The 17,530-nt window shown below is 49.2% G+C and overlaps 1 protein-coding gene across 3 annotated transcripts in view; it reads left to right on the top strand.

Annotated features, from left to right (window-relative positions):
• The window catches only part of LOC136840980 (alpha-ketoglutarate-dependent dioxygenase alkB homolog 4), a 77,405-nt gene that overhangs the window by 32,885 nt on the left and 26,990 nt on the right, over positions 1–17,530 (top strand). For all 3 annotated transcript variants that reach the window (XM_067107986.1, XM_067107988.1, XM_067107987.1), the window contains exon 2: positions 11,534–11,785. In XM_067107986.1, coding sequence (XP_066964087.1) covers positions 11,675–11,785 — 111 coding nt within the window. In that variant the 5' untranslated portion in view covers positions 11,534–11,674. The remainder of the gene's footprint in view (positions 1–11,533; positions 11,786–17,530) is intronic.

Genomic DNA, 17,530 nt, shown 5'->3' with positions numbered 1-17,530 from the left:
CCCTACCTCACGGTCCCGGCCCCTGGCTTACCTGGCTCCCGTCCCTGCTCCGCCCATGCCAGCCACTCATGTCTCGACTCCTGGCTTCTCTGGCTCCCGCACTGCTCCGCCTGTCCCTATCTTCCGCTGGCTCGCTTGTTGACGTCTTCACTGCCCAGGTTGCTCCTGCTACCCTGGTCCCCCTGGCTACTCCTGCATCTTCTGCTGCTCCCTTCTGGATGGGGGACCTGACCATCATCCTGAAGAAGATGACGAAGAAGTTGAAGAATAGGTCTTGGAAGATGTCGTCGTCTTCATCATGTTTGCCTTCGTCATCTTCGTCTGCTGCCTCTTCCCCTTCTTCTTCCGAGGCTTGTCGGTTGAGGAAGAAGAAGTCTGTCTCCCCAGGAGTCCTTCCGTGGGACTTCCAAGGGACTGCCTATTTCCACAGGGAAGGCAGTGGGATCTCTTGTCAGCTCTTCCCGGCCCGCGGGCCATGGAACCGAATCGTTGACCCCCAGGTCAGTCATTTTGGGAGCTTAGGGCCTGCAGACCTTGATTTGCACATCCGTTGCCGTGCCGAAGAAGTCTACTTCTAAGGCTGGCGTTGTGTTGGATACTCGTTCACGAGCTGTGCTGAGTACCTGGGTCTCTAAGGAGACTCGGGCACCCCGCAATGGTACCGGAGAGACCTCTCTCCATACCGACCCAGGCACAGGATGAGAGAAAGAGCCCAGACATGCAGGTGTCTTGTCTCTTCCTGCTGGCACTTCCTCGAGTGTCAAGCAAGGTTCCCGGGAAGGTGCTTTGGCCTCTCGAGTCCGAACATCTGGTGAGGCAGAGAAGAGGTCCCCTGCTCAGCCTTCTCGCGAGGTTCGGACCTCGAAGAAGACTGGGGCGGGGTCTGTCTAGAGGACAGCGCAAGTCCTCACCAGCCAGCCGCGCGTTCGACTCCACCCAGTCCCCAGTCACGTTCGCATGGCCGTCCTAGCTTGGGACAACGCTTCACCAAGGCAAAAGCGTTCTTCTCGACCCAAGTTGTTGTCATCACCGCGGGTTGCTGACCGCTCTCGGCCCGCTGCTCCTGCTGGTTCTGCCAGCAGGACTGGCGGGGATGTCCCATCCTCCTCCCCTGTCCCCTCAACCTCCTGGGCTTCCCCTAGTAGGTGCAAGTCGGACAGGAGGAACTCTGGTGAGTCATCTCCCCGGAGTTCGGCTACAAAGGCTTACACTCTTGGCTTGCTTCTCGGATCGACCAGATCTTATGCCTGCCTAGTACAGGAAGGATCACAGGGGTCTGCCGAGGTTCTCCCTCCTGCTGGGAGAGTAGATCAAGAGGACCGCACCCTGGAAGGACTAGAGGGTCCTCTTCCCCAGGATGCGGACACCCTGAGATATAGAGGACTTTTGCTGAGGTAATTGTGCTGATTCATCAGCCCAACGACCTCAGGGAAGGGACCACGGCCTCGTAGGTGGATCATCCTTCGCACCTCGAATCCTTCTGGGGTCCGAAGAAGGAACCCAAGGTTTTGGTGGGGCTGCTGTGGTCCACGCTTGCCGAGGAAGTTCTCGACCAAGTGAATAGTCTTGTGTCTGGGCAAGACAATTCACTTCGTTCGAACTGCTTGGACAAGTTGCTTCCCCCTCCTCTGCCTCAACAGAAGCGATTCTACACGCCCTCGGAAGGAGCATTGCCACCTATAGAAGTTGACCCAGACCTGGTCCGTCTAGTCCCGGGTCTCGTTGCAGCAACTTATTGTGGAAGGTCTCTCTCTTTCGCAGCAAGAGGCAGCAAACCTGGAAGCCACTGCCATGGTGGCTCTCCAGGCAGTCTCCTGGTTGGATCTGTGGTCGTTCACAGTATCCAAAGTGGCTGCCTCCTCAGGTGCTATTGTACCCGGGGAGGACTCTGCTTTCGGGAGACTGTGCCAGTCTGGAGGTAGAGCCAACTCCCACCTCGCCCACCAGATGGCAGATTTGTGGGCCAACCTGGTTCTTAAGCAAAGAGATGCTGTTCTTTCCTGCTTCGCCAGGTCTGTGGGACTCCAGTCGGCAATGACCCTGTGGAACAGACCGTTGCTGGGTTCTGCCTCTCTGTTCCCAGGGGAGTTGGTAGATGCTGCGGTGAATGAGTGTTGGGCTGATGACAGTGACCGCCTTGTCCACCATGCAGTGGCTAAGACCTCTGGATCTTCGCGCTCCACTGCGTCCCGGCCTTGCGGCCGGGCTAGGCACTTCTTGCCCCCTAAGAAGTCCCAGACTTCAAAGGGATCCTGTGGGAATACCCAGCCTTCTACTTCCTCTGGAAAGGGTGGGTAGTCGCGCCCCTTTCAGCCCGCTTTCCAGTCTGGTAAAGGGGACAAGGGGAAGAAGAAGGGGAAGTGCTAGGGGCGACATTCCCCCAACTGCTGCCGGAAGGGGGCTGCTTATCGAGCCATTGGGCAACATAGCAGCGATACAGAGCCGAGACCTGGATAGTGGATGTCCTTCGGGAGGGACATCTACTACCCTTTGACTCTTGGCCACCCCTCACCGTCTTACCTGTTGGTCTCCGTACCTACGTTCCTGGATCTCCGAAGTACATCGCACCGATACAAGAGGTGCAAGCCATGCTGAGCAAGGGTGCTGTAGAAGTTGTGTCAGATCAGTCCCCAGACTTTTACAGCTGGAACTTTCTTGTAGAGAAAGCCTCGGGGGTTTGGAGACCAGTCATAGATCTCTCTCCCCTGAACCGTTTCGTGCGCCAGACTCGGTTCACGATGGAGACAGCACGATCTGTGCTCACCTCAATCAGGGAGAACAACATCATGCTTACAGTGGACTTGAAGGACACGTATTTTCAAATACCCATGCATCCGTCCTCTCGCAATTACCTTCGCTTTATCCTTGGGGAGACAGTCTTCCAATTCAGGGCACTCTGTTTTGGGCTCTCTCCCCAGGTGTTCACAAGAGTGTTCACCCTGGTGTCAGCTTGGGCCCATTTGCATGGGGTATGTCTGTTGAGGTATCTTGACGACTGGCTAGTCTTGGCAAGCTCCTGCTTGCAGTTGCTACAAGACAGGGATCGGCTCCTAGAGTTTTGCTGAGATCTTAGGATCATAGTAAATCTTGAGAAGTCAGATCTCAACCCCAAGCAGAGGATAAAGTACCTAGGCATGCTGCTGATAGATACGGTAGTAGTGAAAGTCTTCCCCTTGGACTCTTGTAACAGCAGGTTCAGGAAGGCAACACAGCTGTTATGGTCTCAACAGGAACAGCCAGCTCGGTGATGGCAGGTCGTCACTGGTCACCTGTCGTCATTGGAGAAACTGGTCCCTCATGGGGGTCTTCACCTTCGGTCTCTGCAGTGGAGACTGAAGGAGTTTTGATCCTAGTCTCAAGACCCCAGTCCTTTCTCAGTCCTTTTTCTGAGGAAGTGAGAGAGGACTCAGACTGGTAGATGGAATACAGGAACCTCTTAATAGGAGTATGTTTGCATACTCCCCCTCTGGACATGCTTCTGTTTTCAGATGCATCGACTGAGGGATGGGCCGTACTCCTGGAGGAGTTGCTGACTTCAGGGGTGTGGCACCAAGACGACAAGCACCTTCTCATCAACATCCTGGAGCTCAAGGAATGTAGTGGCAGAGAAGCTCAGCCACCAGAATCAGGTGATCGGGATGTAGTGGTCCTCTCACCTGGATGTCATGAAAAGGTTATTCGACCTGTGGGGACGTCCAGTCATCGATCTGTTCGCCACCCCGCACAACAGAAAACTTCTGGTCTTCTGCTCAGTCATGCTGGACCCATGGGCCGCGGCAGAGGACGAGTTCCAACATCCATGGGATAATCGTGACGTCTACGCCTTTCCTCCATTCTGTCTGATTCGCAGGGTGATCAGCCAAGTGATGATCACCCTGAATCTCAGGATGATTCTGGTGGCACCCAAATGGCCTCAGGCCGTTTGGTATCCTGACCTGCTAGCTATTCTTCTCCATATCTGAGTTTTTTAGGGTACTACATGTCCATACATCCTACCGCCTTTCAGTGTGGTATTCAGCTATGTAATTATTTGGTAAGATACTTATATAAAAATGACATTTATATAATAAAATAAAGTTTTATATATACAGGCAGTCCCCGGTTTATGACGGGGATTCCGTTCCTACGCCTTGTCGTAAGCTGAAACTCCTCGTAAGCCGAAAATCGTTGTAAGCCAAAAAATCGTTGAAAATCATAACAAATCCTAAGAAAACCTTACTTTTAATGCTGTGGGTATATTGAAAACGATGTAAACTGCGTTTTTATTGAGTTTTTCATCAAAAAGACCTCAAAATTTTTATTATTCTGCCGTTTTGTAGCCATATTTCTTCCGTCGGATTGGCGTCGTAATCCGGGAAATAATTTCTGATGAATATATTTTAAAAGCATCGGAACGTCGTAAGCCGGACCCATTGTAACCCGGGGACTGCCTGTACAGGCAGTCCTCGGTTATCTGCTGGGGTTCCATTCTGGGGGTGTGATGATAACCGAAAATCGGCGATTTCCGGCGCTGTTCCGTCGATTTTCTGGGCTTATTGGCGCCGAAAAGCGCCGATTTTCGGTTATCAGCTCCTCTGTTAGGTATGCATTGGTGCCAATACCCAATTATCGGCGCCGACAAGCGGAAATCGGCGATTTTTGACACCGAAAATTGCAGATTTTTGTCGCTAGACAAGGGCTGTAAAACCGGATCGCCATTAACCCGGGACTGCCTGTATTTACCAAATAATTACCTGATCAGAGCCCTCCCTCCTCCCCTCTCATGGACAAAGAGCATAAATGAATTGAGCTCTTTAGCTATGTTGTACCTATTCTCCCCTGAAAGTGGGCGGGGCAGTCTACCTACACCCAAAACAAAAGGGCGCTACTGCAAGTTTTGAATTTTGAGCTGCCGCATAAAGTAGAAACTAATAGCTATGTAATTATTTGGTAAGTATATACTGTATAAAACTTTATTCTATTATAAAAATGTAATTTGTTCATGAGACTTACCTGTCAGATATACAGTATATATAGCTGTATTCTCCGAAGGACCGACAGAAATTCAAAAACTTACGGCACACGCAGGGGCCAGTGGTTAGTGCCCATTCCCGCCGCTGGGAGGCGGGTATCAGGAACCATTCCCATTTTCTATTCAGATTTTTCTGTCGCGGTATTGTCAAAACCTGTTGTCAATACCTCCCCGCTGATTTTCGTAAACTTCTCCACTTGAGTATTCTGATTGTCTTTTGGTTTTTTGACTTTGGATTTGTGGATAGGCATACGCTGTTGTGGACTGTTTTGTCTTTTGGTTTTTTGACTTTGGATTTGTGGATAGGCATACGCTGTTGTGGACTGTTTTGATTTTGGCTTTGACTTTTCTTTGATCACGATGTCTGGTTCTAGTTCTGCTAGTTTCAGGGTGTGTGTTGTGAAGGAGTGTAAGGTGAGGCTACCGAAAGCTTGGCAGACCCTCACTCAGCATGCATGAGATGTAGAGGGCATGTCTGTTTGTTGGATGATCGCTGCAAGGAGTGTGAGTCTTTGCCTGATTCCGATTGGAAGGCATACGACTCTTATGTGCGTAGTTAGAGCGTGACCGTGATCAGGAGGTCTTCCTCCAGGAGTGTGTCTGCTGGTGGGAGTCAGGGTAATAATAATAATTTGTCACCTGTTAACCCTCTAATGCTTCACTATCCCTGTAGTGTTGCTCTTGGAACCTGTGATTGCATCTGCGGAAGGTAATGCCCTTGCACGAGATTTTGAACCTCCATTCGCTTTGGAGTCGAAGGTGCTGGCGATTGAAAGTGTTGTTAAGTGCAGTGATCCCCAGTGTTGTGGAGGGGGGGCATCAGATCGTCCCCTGTAATGCCTCTAGGTCTAGACCTCTTTAACTCCCAGGACTCAGGGAATGGGGATGTTGAAAGCCGCAAGAGGGTTACGGGGACCCCCAACCGATCTGGCGTCCTCGGCAGGCCCTGTTGTCGTTTCCCAGGCTGCCAGGATCGTGCTCGTGCACGCGTCCCTCAAGGGGATTGCTTTCGTCCTCTGAGGCGCCCTCTCCACGCAAGGGGGTCGTGTTCTCGGTTGGACTCTCGCTTTCAAGAGAAGCTTCGAGAGGAGGACGCTTTCTCCTCTTTCTCGAGCCCTCGTTTCTTCTCCGAGTGGTTCCACCAGTTGCCGCATAAGAGGACCAGGACTTCTTCCGAGGAGGACTTTTTGAGCGCCCCAGTCGCCCCAAGAACAGAGCTGTATTAAGCCCATGGTAGAAGGAAGAGGACGCCCCTTCCCCTCTTCTTCTCACAAGAGCAGCCCTTCTCCTGAAAGGGAGTCTTCTCCTTCAAGCGTCTTCTCCAGGATATGCAGCGGCAGTTGGCTTCCTACTTGCTGCAAAGGAGTCTGAACCTCGCAGGCGCCAAGGACTTAAAGCTGCCCGTTAAGAGGTCTAAGAGGTCTCCTCTCCTGCTCTTCGCTCGTCTCTCTCCAGCGAAGTTCTCCTGGTCGCCTCATCGCTCGTCGGATCGCCGGGTTTCTTTGCCTCGCCGTGACGCCTCAGGCTGCTGATCCTGACTTTTCTCTTGCTGGTCAGGACGCCTCTTGCAGCTCGACAAGACGCATTTTGGGGATACTCGGCAGGACGCCGCATGACGCTGCCTGGCTTCTCTTCACGCCGTCAGGACGCTTCAGGACGCCGCAAGACGCTTCCCCCCTCGCTTTGACGCTCTTCAGGACGCTTCGCAGGATGCTCGGCAGCATTTGAAGCGGGACGCTCGTCAGGACGCTCGGCAGAACGCTTCTGTGCGGGACGCTCCAGTTTTTTCTACTGCTCTTTCACGCGAGAAGAGGTCTCTTTTCCGAATCGGGCCTCAGGTCTTAGTCTTCCTCAAGTTCTGGAAGACTCTCCTGTCCTCCTGTCGAAGAGGAGAGTTGTCTCATGATTCGAGTCTGCAGAGCAGAACACCCTTTGTCGTCTTCTTCGATTATCAGGTGTTAGCCAACATGCTGAGAGAATTATTTCCGATAAATTTCAGCCTTCTGCTCTCTCTCTCCCCTTCGCAATTAGCTTCATCGAAGGTGAGGAAATCTCCTGGCTTCCTTCAGATGAAGACTTCGCCACCACCAAGAAAGCCTTCAAGAAAGTTAATTCATGGATGGAGGATCGGAAAACTCAAGGCAAGTCTTCCTTTGCCCTACCTCCGTCTAGATTGTGCGGGAAGGCTGGGATATGGTATGAGACTGAGAAGAAATTGGCTCTAGAGTCCCTTCTTCTTCTCCAAGGAGACTTCGCGAGTCTGGTCAACGCTCCAAGGAGGGCTCTCCTTTCTTCAGCAAAAGGTGACCTGGACGCTTTCGGAGACTGATCATCATCTCAAAGGACTTTTTAGGACTATGGAAGTCTTCAACTTTTAGATTGGTGCTTGGGGGCCTTGGAGAACTTGAGGACTCGGAGTCCAGACTCTATCTCTGGGGAGCTGTGCAGTGTGCTTAGGTGCATGGACAAGGCCGTCAGAGATGGCGAGATGAACTGGCTGCTCACTTGCACGTCACTCTTGAAGAAGAGGCTTTATACGCAATTTTGCAGCTAAGTCAGTTTCTCCTGTGCAGAGGGCGGAATTGCTTTCGCCCCTCTTTTCTAGCCATCTTCCCCAGCTGTTGGTCAAGGATCCGCCCCAGCCTTAAAGGAGAAGGCTACACAAGACCTTCTCGCGCCAGTCTTCCAGGCGCCCCAATGTCCCGTCCACATCTTCTCAGGGACTAGCCACCAAGAGGCAGAAGCCCTTCGTGCAAAGCTTCCTCCTCTAAATCCTTTCCTCGAGGGGAAGAGGCCTCTCCAGAGGTGGTGCCCTTCTCACCCAAGGGGGCAAAAGTGATACACCGGATCTCCAGACACCAGTAGGAGCCAGGCTTCTTTTGTTTTCGGAAGCCTGAGAGTGAAAGGGTGGACTCCTGGTCCTCAGTGTAATCGGGAAAGGTTACAGGATCCTGTTCCTCGAATTTCCCCTGTCTTCAACACCCAGGGATCTGTCGCCCCTCTTACCGCCCAGAGAAACAACAGATTCTTTTTCGATCTGCTCGAACAGATGCTCGAAAAAGAGGGCCATAGAGCGATTCCTGGATTTGATTCTCCAGGTTTCTACAATCGTCTCTTCTTGGTTCCAAAAACACTCAGGGGTGGAGACCAGTCCTGGACGTCAGCAGACTGAACCATTTTGTTGTCGGAAAAGTTCAAGATGGAGACGCCTCAGTCCGTTTTAAGTGCGTTAAGACCAGGCGATTGGATGGTCTCGCTGGATCTCCAGGACCCGTATTTTCACGTCCCCATTCATCCACGGTCAAGGAAGTATTTGAGGTTTGTCCTGGGGGACGAGTGTACCAGTTCAGGGCTCTGTGTTTCGGACTGAGTACGGCACCTATGGTTTTCACAGTTCTGATGAGAACGTTGCCCGTGGCTTCACCTAGCGGGCATAAGGATCTCGCTCTACTTAGACGACTGGCTCATTCGAGCCAGGCGAAAGAAAGGTGTCTGGAGGACCTGCACTCAACGTTAGCTGACGAAGTCCCTGGGACTTCTAGTGAACTTCGAGAAGTCACATCTGATCCTCCCAGTCCATTGTTTATCTGGGGATTCAGATGGATTCAGTGGCTTTTTCGAGCCTTTCCATCCCAGGAACGTCAGCAGCACTGCTTGAAAAGTTTCGGCCTTCCTGGGGAAAGAAACATGCTCGGTGAGGGAATGGATGAGTCTGCTGGGGACCATTTCATCACTGGAGAAGTTTGTTTCCCTGGGAGGTTGCATCTCAGACCCTCCAGTTTTCCTCGCGGACAACTGGACAAACAAGGAGGATCTGGAGGAGACTCTCAAGATCTCTCTGCCAAGGACCATCTAAGGTGGTGGCTCGATCCATAAAACTGGCAGAAGGGGTTTCACTCTCTTCAGAGCCCTGACCTAGTGTTGTTTTCCGAACGCGTCCACGTCGGGATGGGGAGCAACGCTAGGGGAGAAGTGTTAGGCACCTGGAAGGGGGAACAGGTGTCCTGGCACATCAATCTAAAAGAATTGGGAGCGGTTCTCTTAGCTCTTCAGTTCTTCGAAAGTCAGGTTGTAGGCCGGGTGGGTCAGATCAACTCGGACAACACCACAGCCCTGGTGTACCTCAAGAAGCAAGGGGGTACTCATTCTCGGTCCCTCTTCCTGATTGCAAAAGAGATCCTGTTGTGGGCCCATTCTCGACAAGTTACGATTCTCACGCGATTCATAGCAGGGGTCGAGAACGTCCGAGCGGACCTTCTCAGTCGTCAGCGTCAACTTCTTCCGACAGAATGGACCCTACACGCAGAGGTATGTCAGGAGCTTTGGGGGCGTCCTCTGGTGGACCTTTTTGCGACGTCAAGGACAACAAGGCTACCTCTATACTGCTCTCCCGTGCTCGACCCAGGGGCAGTAGCAGTAGATGCCCTCCTTTGGGACTGGAAGGGTCTGGACCTCATGCCTTTCCCCATTCAAGATCCTGGGAAGTCATCAGGAAGTTTGTGGCCTCAGAAGGGTCGAGGATGACATTAATCGCCCCCTTTTGGCCTTCAGCGGAGTGGTTCACAGAGGTCATGACATTCCTAGTGGACTTGATCATGATCATGATCATGATCATGACCCAAGGACGCTTCCCATGAGAATAGATCTTCTCAGACAACCCCACTTCGAGAGGTACCACAAAAACCTTCCCACTCTGAGTCTGACTGCATTCAGACTATCGAAAAGTTGGTCAGAGCGAGGGTTTTTCAAGACCTGTGGCTAAGGCGACGCCAACGCCAGGAGAGCCTCCTCTAATGCAGTGTACCAATCAAGTGGGTCTTATTCAGGAAGTGGTGCAAGCTTAAGGGAATTTCCTCTACCACAACCTCTGTGTCCCAGATAGCCGACTTTCTATTTTATTTGAGGAAGGACTTAGCTGGCAGTACCTACCATCAAAGGTTACAGAAGCATGCTGTCAGCGGTTTTTAGGCATAGAGGCCTCGACATAACGGACAACAAAGACCTTCATGATCTTCTAAGGTCTTTTGAAACTTCTAAGGTAGCTCACCCAAAGTTGCCTTCGTGGAATTTAGATGTTGTCCTAAAATTCCTAATGTCGAAACAATTCGAGCCTCTACATTCTGCATCCTTCAAGGACGTATCCAGAAAAGCTATTTTCCTAACTGCTCTGGCGATGGCGAAGAGAGTTAGTGAACTTCAGGCTATCAGCAAGATTATAGGCTTTAGAGGCCATGATGCGATATGTTCCTTGAGCCCTATGTTTCTTGCTAAAAATGAAAACCCGTCTTCCCCTTGGCCCAGGGCCTTCGAGATTAAGGGTTTGACGGAGATCATTGACAAGAACCAGAGAGAACCCTGTGCCCTGTCAGGGCTCTGAAATTTTATTTACAGAGGACTCCAGAATTGTCGAGGTCCTTCTAACAATCTGTGGTGCTCGGTTAAGAGGCCGGATTTGCCTCTCTCTAAGAATGCTCTGGCATTCTCTTTAAGGAACACCATTATAGATGCCCATTCCAGTGTTCAAGACAAGGATTTGAGCATTTTGAAAGTCAAAGCTCACGAGGTGAGAGCCATTGCTACCTCAGTGGCTTTTCAGAAAAACTTGTCTCTCAATGACATTCTGGGTGCCACTTTTGCGAAGCAATTCTGTGTTTGCTTCACATTACCTGACTGAAGTAAAGACTTCCTACCGAGAATTGCTGTGCGCGCTAGGGCCTATACGTTTCGCAAATACGATCTTGGGAAGAAAGCGGCACTCATCCTCTCCTATAGTTATTGGTTAGGTGTGTTTTTAATTTTAGTTATGGTGTTTTTATGGTTGTTGGGTCACCACCGGGGTTGGTCGTCCCAGTCCTTAGTCTATGTTATAACTTCATGACGAGCTAGGCTTGGTCAGGTGGTTGTTTTGTTTGTCGCTTGCCCTCACAGTAAGGTCATATGGTCTAGTCACATTGTGGTCTCAGCCTTCGTTGACAGATCATCTAGAATTCACCAGTTTTTACAGGTCGCCACCTCGCTGGAGATTCTAGTAAAGCAGAAGCAGACTTGGGTGACAGTAATCACGAAGTCAGCAATGCTAACAGGTAAGGAACCAAGCGTCAATCGCCTACATATGTTTGTTTCCTAAAATCCTATTCTGTCTCTTCCCACCTCCAATGGTGGGATTCAGCTATATATATATCTGACAGGTAAGTCTCATGAACAAAATGATATTTTATAATAAAATAAAAAGTTTGTTCATACTTACCTGGCAGATATATATAATCATACTACCCACCCTCCTCCCCTCAGGAGACAGTAGCTCTAGAAAATCTGAATAGAAAATGGGAATGGTTCCTGATACCCACCTCCCAGCGGCAGGAATGGGTACTAACCACCTGGCCCCACTGCGTGTGCCGTAAGTTTTTGAATTTCTGTCGGTCCTTCGGAGAATACAGCTATATATATATCTGCCAGGTAAGTATGAACAAACTTTATTTTATTATAAAAATATAATTTTTAATTTTTTCTTTTTTCTTATAGGAAATATATACTCAAGATCATGTGAATAAGAAGGAGACGTGCAATTACACCATGGAAAACCTGTGAACTAAGTTGTAGTGTAGTGAATGATGAGAAAGTAACTTTAACTGAAGAAGTGATTATACATAATTAATTGTCAGCATGTTTCATCCAAGACCCTGTGGCTGCAAAGGTCAGCGTACATGTCTTGTATGTGAAAAGGAATTTGGAGCTTTTAATCTTGCTGAATCTTGGCTTTCTGAAGACAACAAGGTAGGAAATACTGTCTCATATTTACTGGTTAATACAAAGAGTTGTTGTATGACAATGTCTTAAGGATAAACACATCACTTTATGAAAGTATGAATTCAAATGTAGTTTAGGAACATCAGTTTCATAAAAGCAACTTACCAAGTAATTCCTTAGCTATACAGTAGTTTCTAACTCACGTGCAGCCTTTTTAAAAATTGCGGTAGCTCTTCTATTGTTTTGTGTTGGTGACTAGCCCTGCCCACTGTTGGGGAACAATAGGAACAAGCAAGCAGAAGAGCTCAATTCATTTCTGCAGCTCTCAACTGAACATTGGATTTATGCAGCAGCTTTTTCATCGGGTTTATTGGTTGTTTTCCTGAGATTCAGTGAAGTATTATCACTTTTTTTGAGTAGCCTTCAAGCTTTATTAGCTTTCAGTCAGATTTCTAGATGCTTTTTTCCTTAGATATGTCTGATTCTATTTCCTCCAGTAATCCCTAGTGTACCAAAGGTTGTAAGACAAGGCTTACTAAATCATGTTTTGATTCACTTATCATTTGTTATAAGTGTAGGGGACAAGAATGTAATAAGGAGAAAACTTGTTGAGTGTAAAGATTGGGATGAGAAGAAGCAGAAGGTTCCTAAAACTCACCTTGATAAGCCTGAAAGAGATATGAAGAGAAAGGCAGCCTCTAAAGCTGAAAGTAGAGCTTTACTTAGCTTCGATTCTATGCCTAAGCCTAGGTCTGTAGATAGTCTTGCTGTTCCTTCTTCCCCGATTCCTGACTTTTCTCCTATTACCAGTTCTCCTACTATTGTACCACCTACTCCTATGCCTTGCTCCCATGCTTCTGACCCCGATGCCATTGCCAATCTTGAAACCAGGTTTGACCAGAAAATTAATCTGGCAGTGAACCTGTGGCAAAGTTAGGGGTGTCCCTAAAGGTCCTGATGGACAAAGTTTTTCAAGAAAAAGTGACCAGTGATAGTGTAGTGCAAGTGGAGGAGGTGGCTGCTCGTTCCACTGTTCTCTTAGTTGAAGGTCCCTGTCCCTGAACCTGGGAAAAGACATACCGGAAGTCCAAGGGAGACCGATGGGGTTTTGCCCATGGGTAAGCCCCCCAAACCTGTAGCATGCATATTCCAGGCTTCAACAGACTGCCGCTGGAAAGGTGTTTTTGATGTGCACCAGTTGTCATCAGACTCTTAGGACTCCAGCCCAGACTGGAAGCACTGCAAGCTCTTTATAGATTCGTCTTGTCCAATGAAGAGGTACGCAGACAATGCTGGCTGCTCTCACCTGCTGCCCAGTGAGTGGTTTAAGGAGCTGTCACAGTCCTCAACCTTCTTGCAGTGCATGGAATGGTCCGAAGTATTTCTCTCCTGAGCATCCTGCTGTTGGGCACTCCCAAGCTCTCAGCGATCCCTCTCAGGCACCCGTCGCCTTCGTCCAAGCACCCATCTCCTCCCAAGCGCCCGCTGCCAGTTCCCAAGCACCTGCCGCCAGTTTCTGAGCGCCCAGCCCAGCTCCTGAGCTCTCGCCACTAGCTTCTGAGCACCCAGTGCCAACTCTTCTGCATATTTCTCTAACTTCTGGGCATAAAGTGCCCGTTGTAGAACAAGACTACCTGTCCTTGGCGCCTATCAAATGGAAGTTTGCTGAGATTATGGGCTTGCTCAAGAAAGCTCCTTCTTTAGCCAAGACAGCTAATGATTTGTCCCTGTCTCCGGTCTCTCCCGATGAAGTGGAGTTAGACCAAGAGCCTACCCCTCCGTCAGCGTACGTAGCTCTTCTGCATTATTTACTGGCAAGCTTTCCTGCCTTTGTTCCAGCTGCCCCAGCCTCGCCTGCCTCAGCCTTCCTGATGAGGAGCCTCCCATGTGACAGCTTGCAGCTCCTCATCATAGAAGAAAGCTCTCAAGGAAGTTTAAGACTGGCTTTCTGCAAAGAGGGAGCAAGGTAAGGCTTCCTTCGCCTTTTCCCCCCCCTGGTTAATCCGTAGGAGACACCTTGCCTACGCCACCGGGGAATCTCCTCCTTTGGGAGTCGCTGCCTCCTCCCAAGGGGACTTCTCCAGCCTCACCGACTTGTCCCGTCGCTCTGCCTTCTCATTGGCGAAAGTTATATTTTTTTGTCTCCAGGACTTGACCAACTTGTCAGGAACCTTTTCAAGGTGTTTGAGGTTTTCAGCTTCTTGGATTGGATGGTTGGAGCTCTTGCCAAGAAGATCGAGGACTGCTCGGACTTGTCAGCAGACTTGGCATCAGACTGGCTTGTGGTCTTGCCTTGCGCTGACGTGTCCATCTGGAACTTGCTGCTCTTTTTTCTTTAGGTGTCCTGAAGAAAAGAGAATTATGGTGTTCCTTCACAGCTAAAGGGGTCACCCAGACTCAGAAGTCGACTCTTATTTTCACCACTAGACCCTCTTCACCTCTTCCCTCAGGATGGTATGAGGGAAATTGCTTCAGACCTCTAGAAAAAGTCCACTCAGGACCTTGTAGCCCAGTCCTCCAAATGTCCCAAGGATTTGTTGACCTTTTCTTCCAAGACAGTCTCTCCTCTCCAGCAGCAGCCCTTTCTTTGAGTAAAACCAAGTCTCAGCCCAGGGCCACTCCAGTGTCCATTTCTCAGCCAGAGTGATCAAGAGGACCTCTATCAAGTCCAAGAAATTAAAAATCAGTCCTTCATGTGCCAGTGGGGGCCAGACTTCTCCATTTTTGGGAGAAGTGGAGTATAAGAGGGCAGAGCAGTGGATCATTAAGGTTCTAAAGGAGGGCTGCTCCATCCCATTCATGGAGAACCCCCTCTAGTAACTTCTCCCATTGTATTGACGGCCTACTCAAAAGGCTCGGAGAAGCATTCGACCCTTTTGAAGGAGGTCTCTTCCCTCCTTCTAAAGAGAGCCATAGAGGAAGTCAAAGACAACAGCACAGAAGGTTTCTACAACCATCTGTTCGTAGTCCCCAAGCCATCGGGGGGTTGGAGACCAGTCCTCAATGTCAGCGCCCTAAATTACTTCATACAAAAGACGAAGTCCGAGATTGAGAAGAACCAGACAGTCCTGCCATCCATTCACCAGGGTGATTGGATGATAACCTTGGACATGCAGGACACATACTTCTATGTCCCCATCCATCCAGACTCCAGGAAGTATCTCAGGTTCGTATTCCAGGACAGAATCTTCCAGTTTCAGGCTCTGTGCAAGTTTTCACTCGGGTCCTCGTTCCTCTTGCAAAATGCCTTCATTTACTCGGCATAAACATCAGTCTTTATCTAGACAACTGGCTTTGGAGGACTTACAGAAGACTTCTCTCTCAAGAACTGGGCATTCTTATTGATCTGCAGAAGTCCTAAGTGACTCTGACTCAAGAGATTCTATATTTGTGGATGATTCTCAATTCTCAGACTTTTCAGGCTTTTCTGTTTCCCCCCCCCCAAGAGAATCGCCTCCTGCCTTCAGATGGTCCGCAGTTTTCTCACTCTTGTCTTGCTTGGCCAATCAATGGATGAGTCTGTTGGGGACTCTGGCTTCCATTGAGCAGTTCACCAAGCTCGGCAGACTCCATATGAGATGTTAACTCTGTTGAGAATGTCTGTACATGACGTTGCGCTTCGCGCTCGTCTTTTGTTTATGTTATGTTTGTTTATGTTTATGTTGTGAGGCGGCCTGAGCGAAGCAGCACGATGTAGGCACTTGGTAGGTCGGATCTCCGAGGTAAATAAAGCTAGTTTTTTATGTCTGCCTTTGATTTCACCTGCCACACTGGTCTACACGATCAACATGAATCCTTCAATTCTTCCTCTAAGCCAGCTGGGACAGGAAAACCCATCGATCAAATAAGCCTCCTTGTTAGGAATTAAATTAGTTTTTTCTTTGCCATTATGAATACTGTTTTCATGGGACACATAACAGTCTGTGGCAGTTACACAACAGCTGTATCATCCTACTAATATATTTACCTTTCAGGGACAGTAGATCCAACCGCTTGAAAGTTCATGACAGTAAGGTTTTCCATATTTTGGATAATCCTGCTATCACTGTCTTCCTTTGTATTCTTTTGAAATAGGCTATTTAGCCTTATTCCTCTGATTTCTGTGACTTAGTCTTTATGATTCTTGACTACTCTGTAATTGAGGTGAGTTTCAACAGTGGTGGAAGGAGGTAGAGGCATTTTTCCCTTCTTCATCATCTCCATCATTCGTCTGAACCTCATCTCCACTGTGGCTGCGGCTAGGAGTCTGCCCTGCATAAGAAGGCTTTTTGAGCTTCTGTCTGTGCGCCTTTCCATTTGGGATAGGATGAGGAGTCTTGATTGCCCTCAGCAATTGACATCCCAGAAATGGGTGACACAGAGTGCCATTCCCTGAGACTCAAGGTTCTCTTCGTCTTGTCTTTCTGTAAGAGCTTAGGAAGGAATCCCACACCTCTACCTTGTTGGACGTATGGGATGTTGCAACTGCTGGACTTCTGGGCTTAAAGTAATGAGTTGTGTCATTACTTTGAAAAAAAGTCTTGGAAGAACCCAGGAGTGTCAGAGACAGTAAAACTCTGTAAGACCAATGGGTTTGTTTTATTGTCTATCCCTCTCTCCCCTTGCCTAGAGAGAGCGGGGGAGGACATGCATCCAAACCATATAAGTAAGATGAAGGACAGGATCCCTCATCATGTGGTCGCCTGCAAACTCTTCTGTCCAGCACATAACGGCTTGCTACCTGTCTCTTTGTCTAAAGAGAGAAACAGGTAAAAGGGAGAAGGGAGGATACCAGTCAATCACACCCTTTTGTCCTGCTTACCGAACACCTTAGACATGATGCACGTGTCCTCTAAGGTAGCCAGATGAACCACACAACTTGTTGGGCAGCCATCGCAAAGCCCAAGGGAAAGCTTGTCGAAAGACTTATGGGCAAGTTCTGGAGATATTATGAGATCAATGTGGTCTAGTGCGACCACGTACCTGCCTGTATTATGTTGTGAACCAAAAGGTTCTTCCTGAATGCGAGAGACAGGGTGATGCCTCTGATTTCATGATCTCTCTCCCAGACTGAACTCCCGTTTAACTCTTCAAACGAAGAGCAAGCCCGTTGCTGTCTCACGAGACTCGAAAGAGAATGTGCTCTTGGACACCTCTTCCATGGCCAAGCCAGCACTAACAAGGAGGCATCAACATTCAGGCCTGAGATGCTGAGTTCTCTGAAGGTAGTACTGCAGCACTCTAATCAGACAAAGTAGCATCTCGTACCAATTATATCTACAAAGTCCTTTCAGAGGGAACTGAAACAGAGTCAAATCCGGTGTTAGGGACCTACGGATTCTGAGTCACAGATCCCTTTCCCAAGTGCTAGCATCGAAGGCCATGAAGCTTGCCTACTCTCTTCATCAAGACTAGGAAGAGCAAAGAAACAAAAACAGTCTTAGAGTTAGAACTCTGTCTGGTGACCAACTCAAGAACTGGTATAGCATCTGAGCTAGGCTCCTGAAGATGAGAATTGCAACCCACTCAGGGGCCTGAGCTCCCCAGGTGGGCAAGACTGTTCGGAACTTCCCAGAAGTGTAGATCCCTCCTGAGGACGAGAGATCTATTTCCTTCAACCGAAGGACTCGAACAAGGGCAGCTCTATTGCCTTTAACAGCCAAGACAAAGAGAAGCTTCTCATGGCGGAGAAGGGTGAGAAAGTCCGCTATCTACTGCAAAGAAGCTCTGATTGGAGAGATACCCCGGCAACTGCACCAACTACAGTACAGAAGATGGTTCATTTCCCCTGGT

Source organism: Macrobrachium rosenbergii, chromosome 8 (genome assembly GCF_040412425.1).
Source record: "Macrobrachium rosenbergii isolate ZJJX-2024 chromosome 8, ASM4041242v1, whole genome shotgun sequence".
Classification (NCBI taxonomy): Eukaryota; Metazoa; Arthropoda; class Malacostraca; order Decapoda; family Palaemonidae; genus Macrobrachium; species Macrobrachium rosenbergii.
Note: the sequence above shows the minus strand (reverse complement) of the source record. Positions and strands in the feature narration are given on the sequence as shown.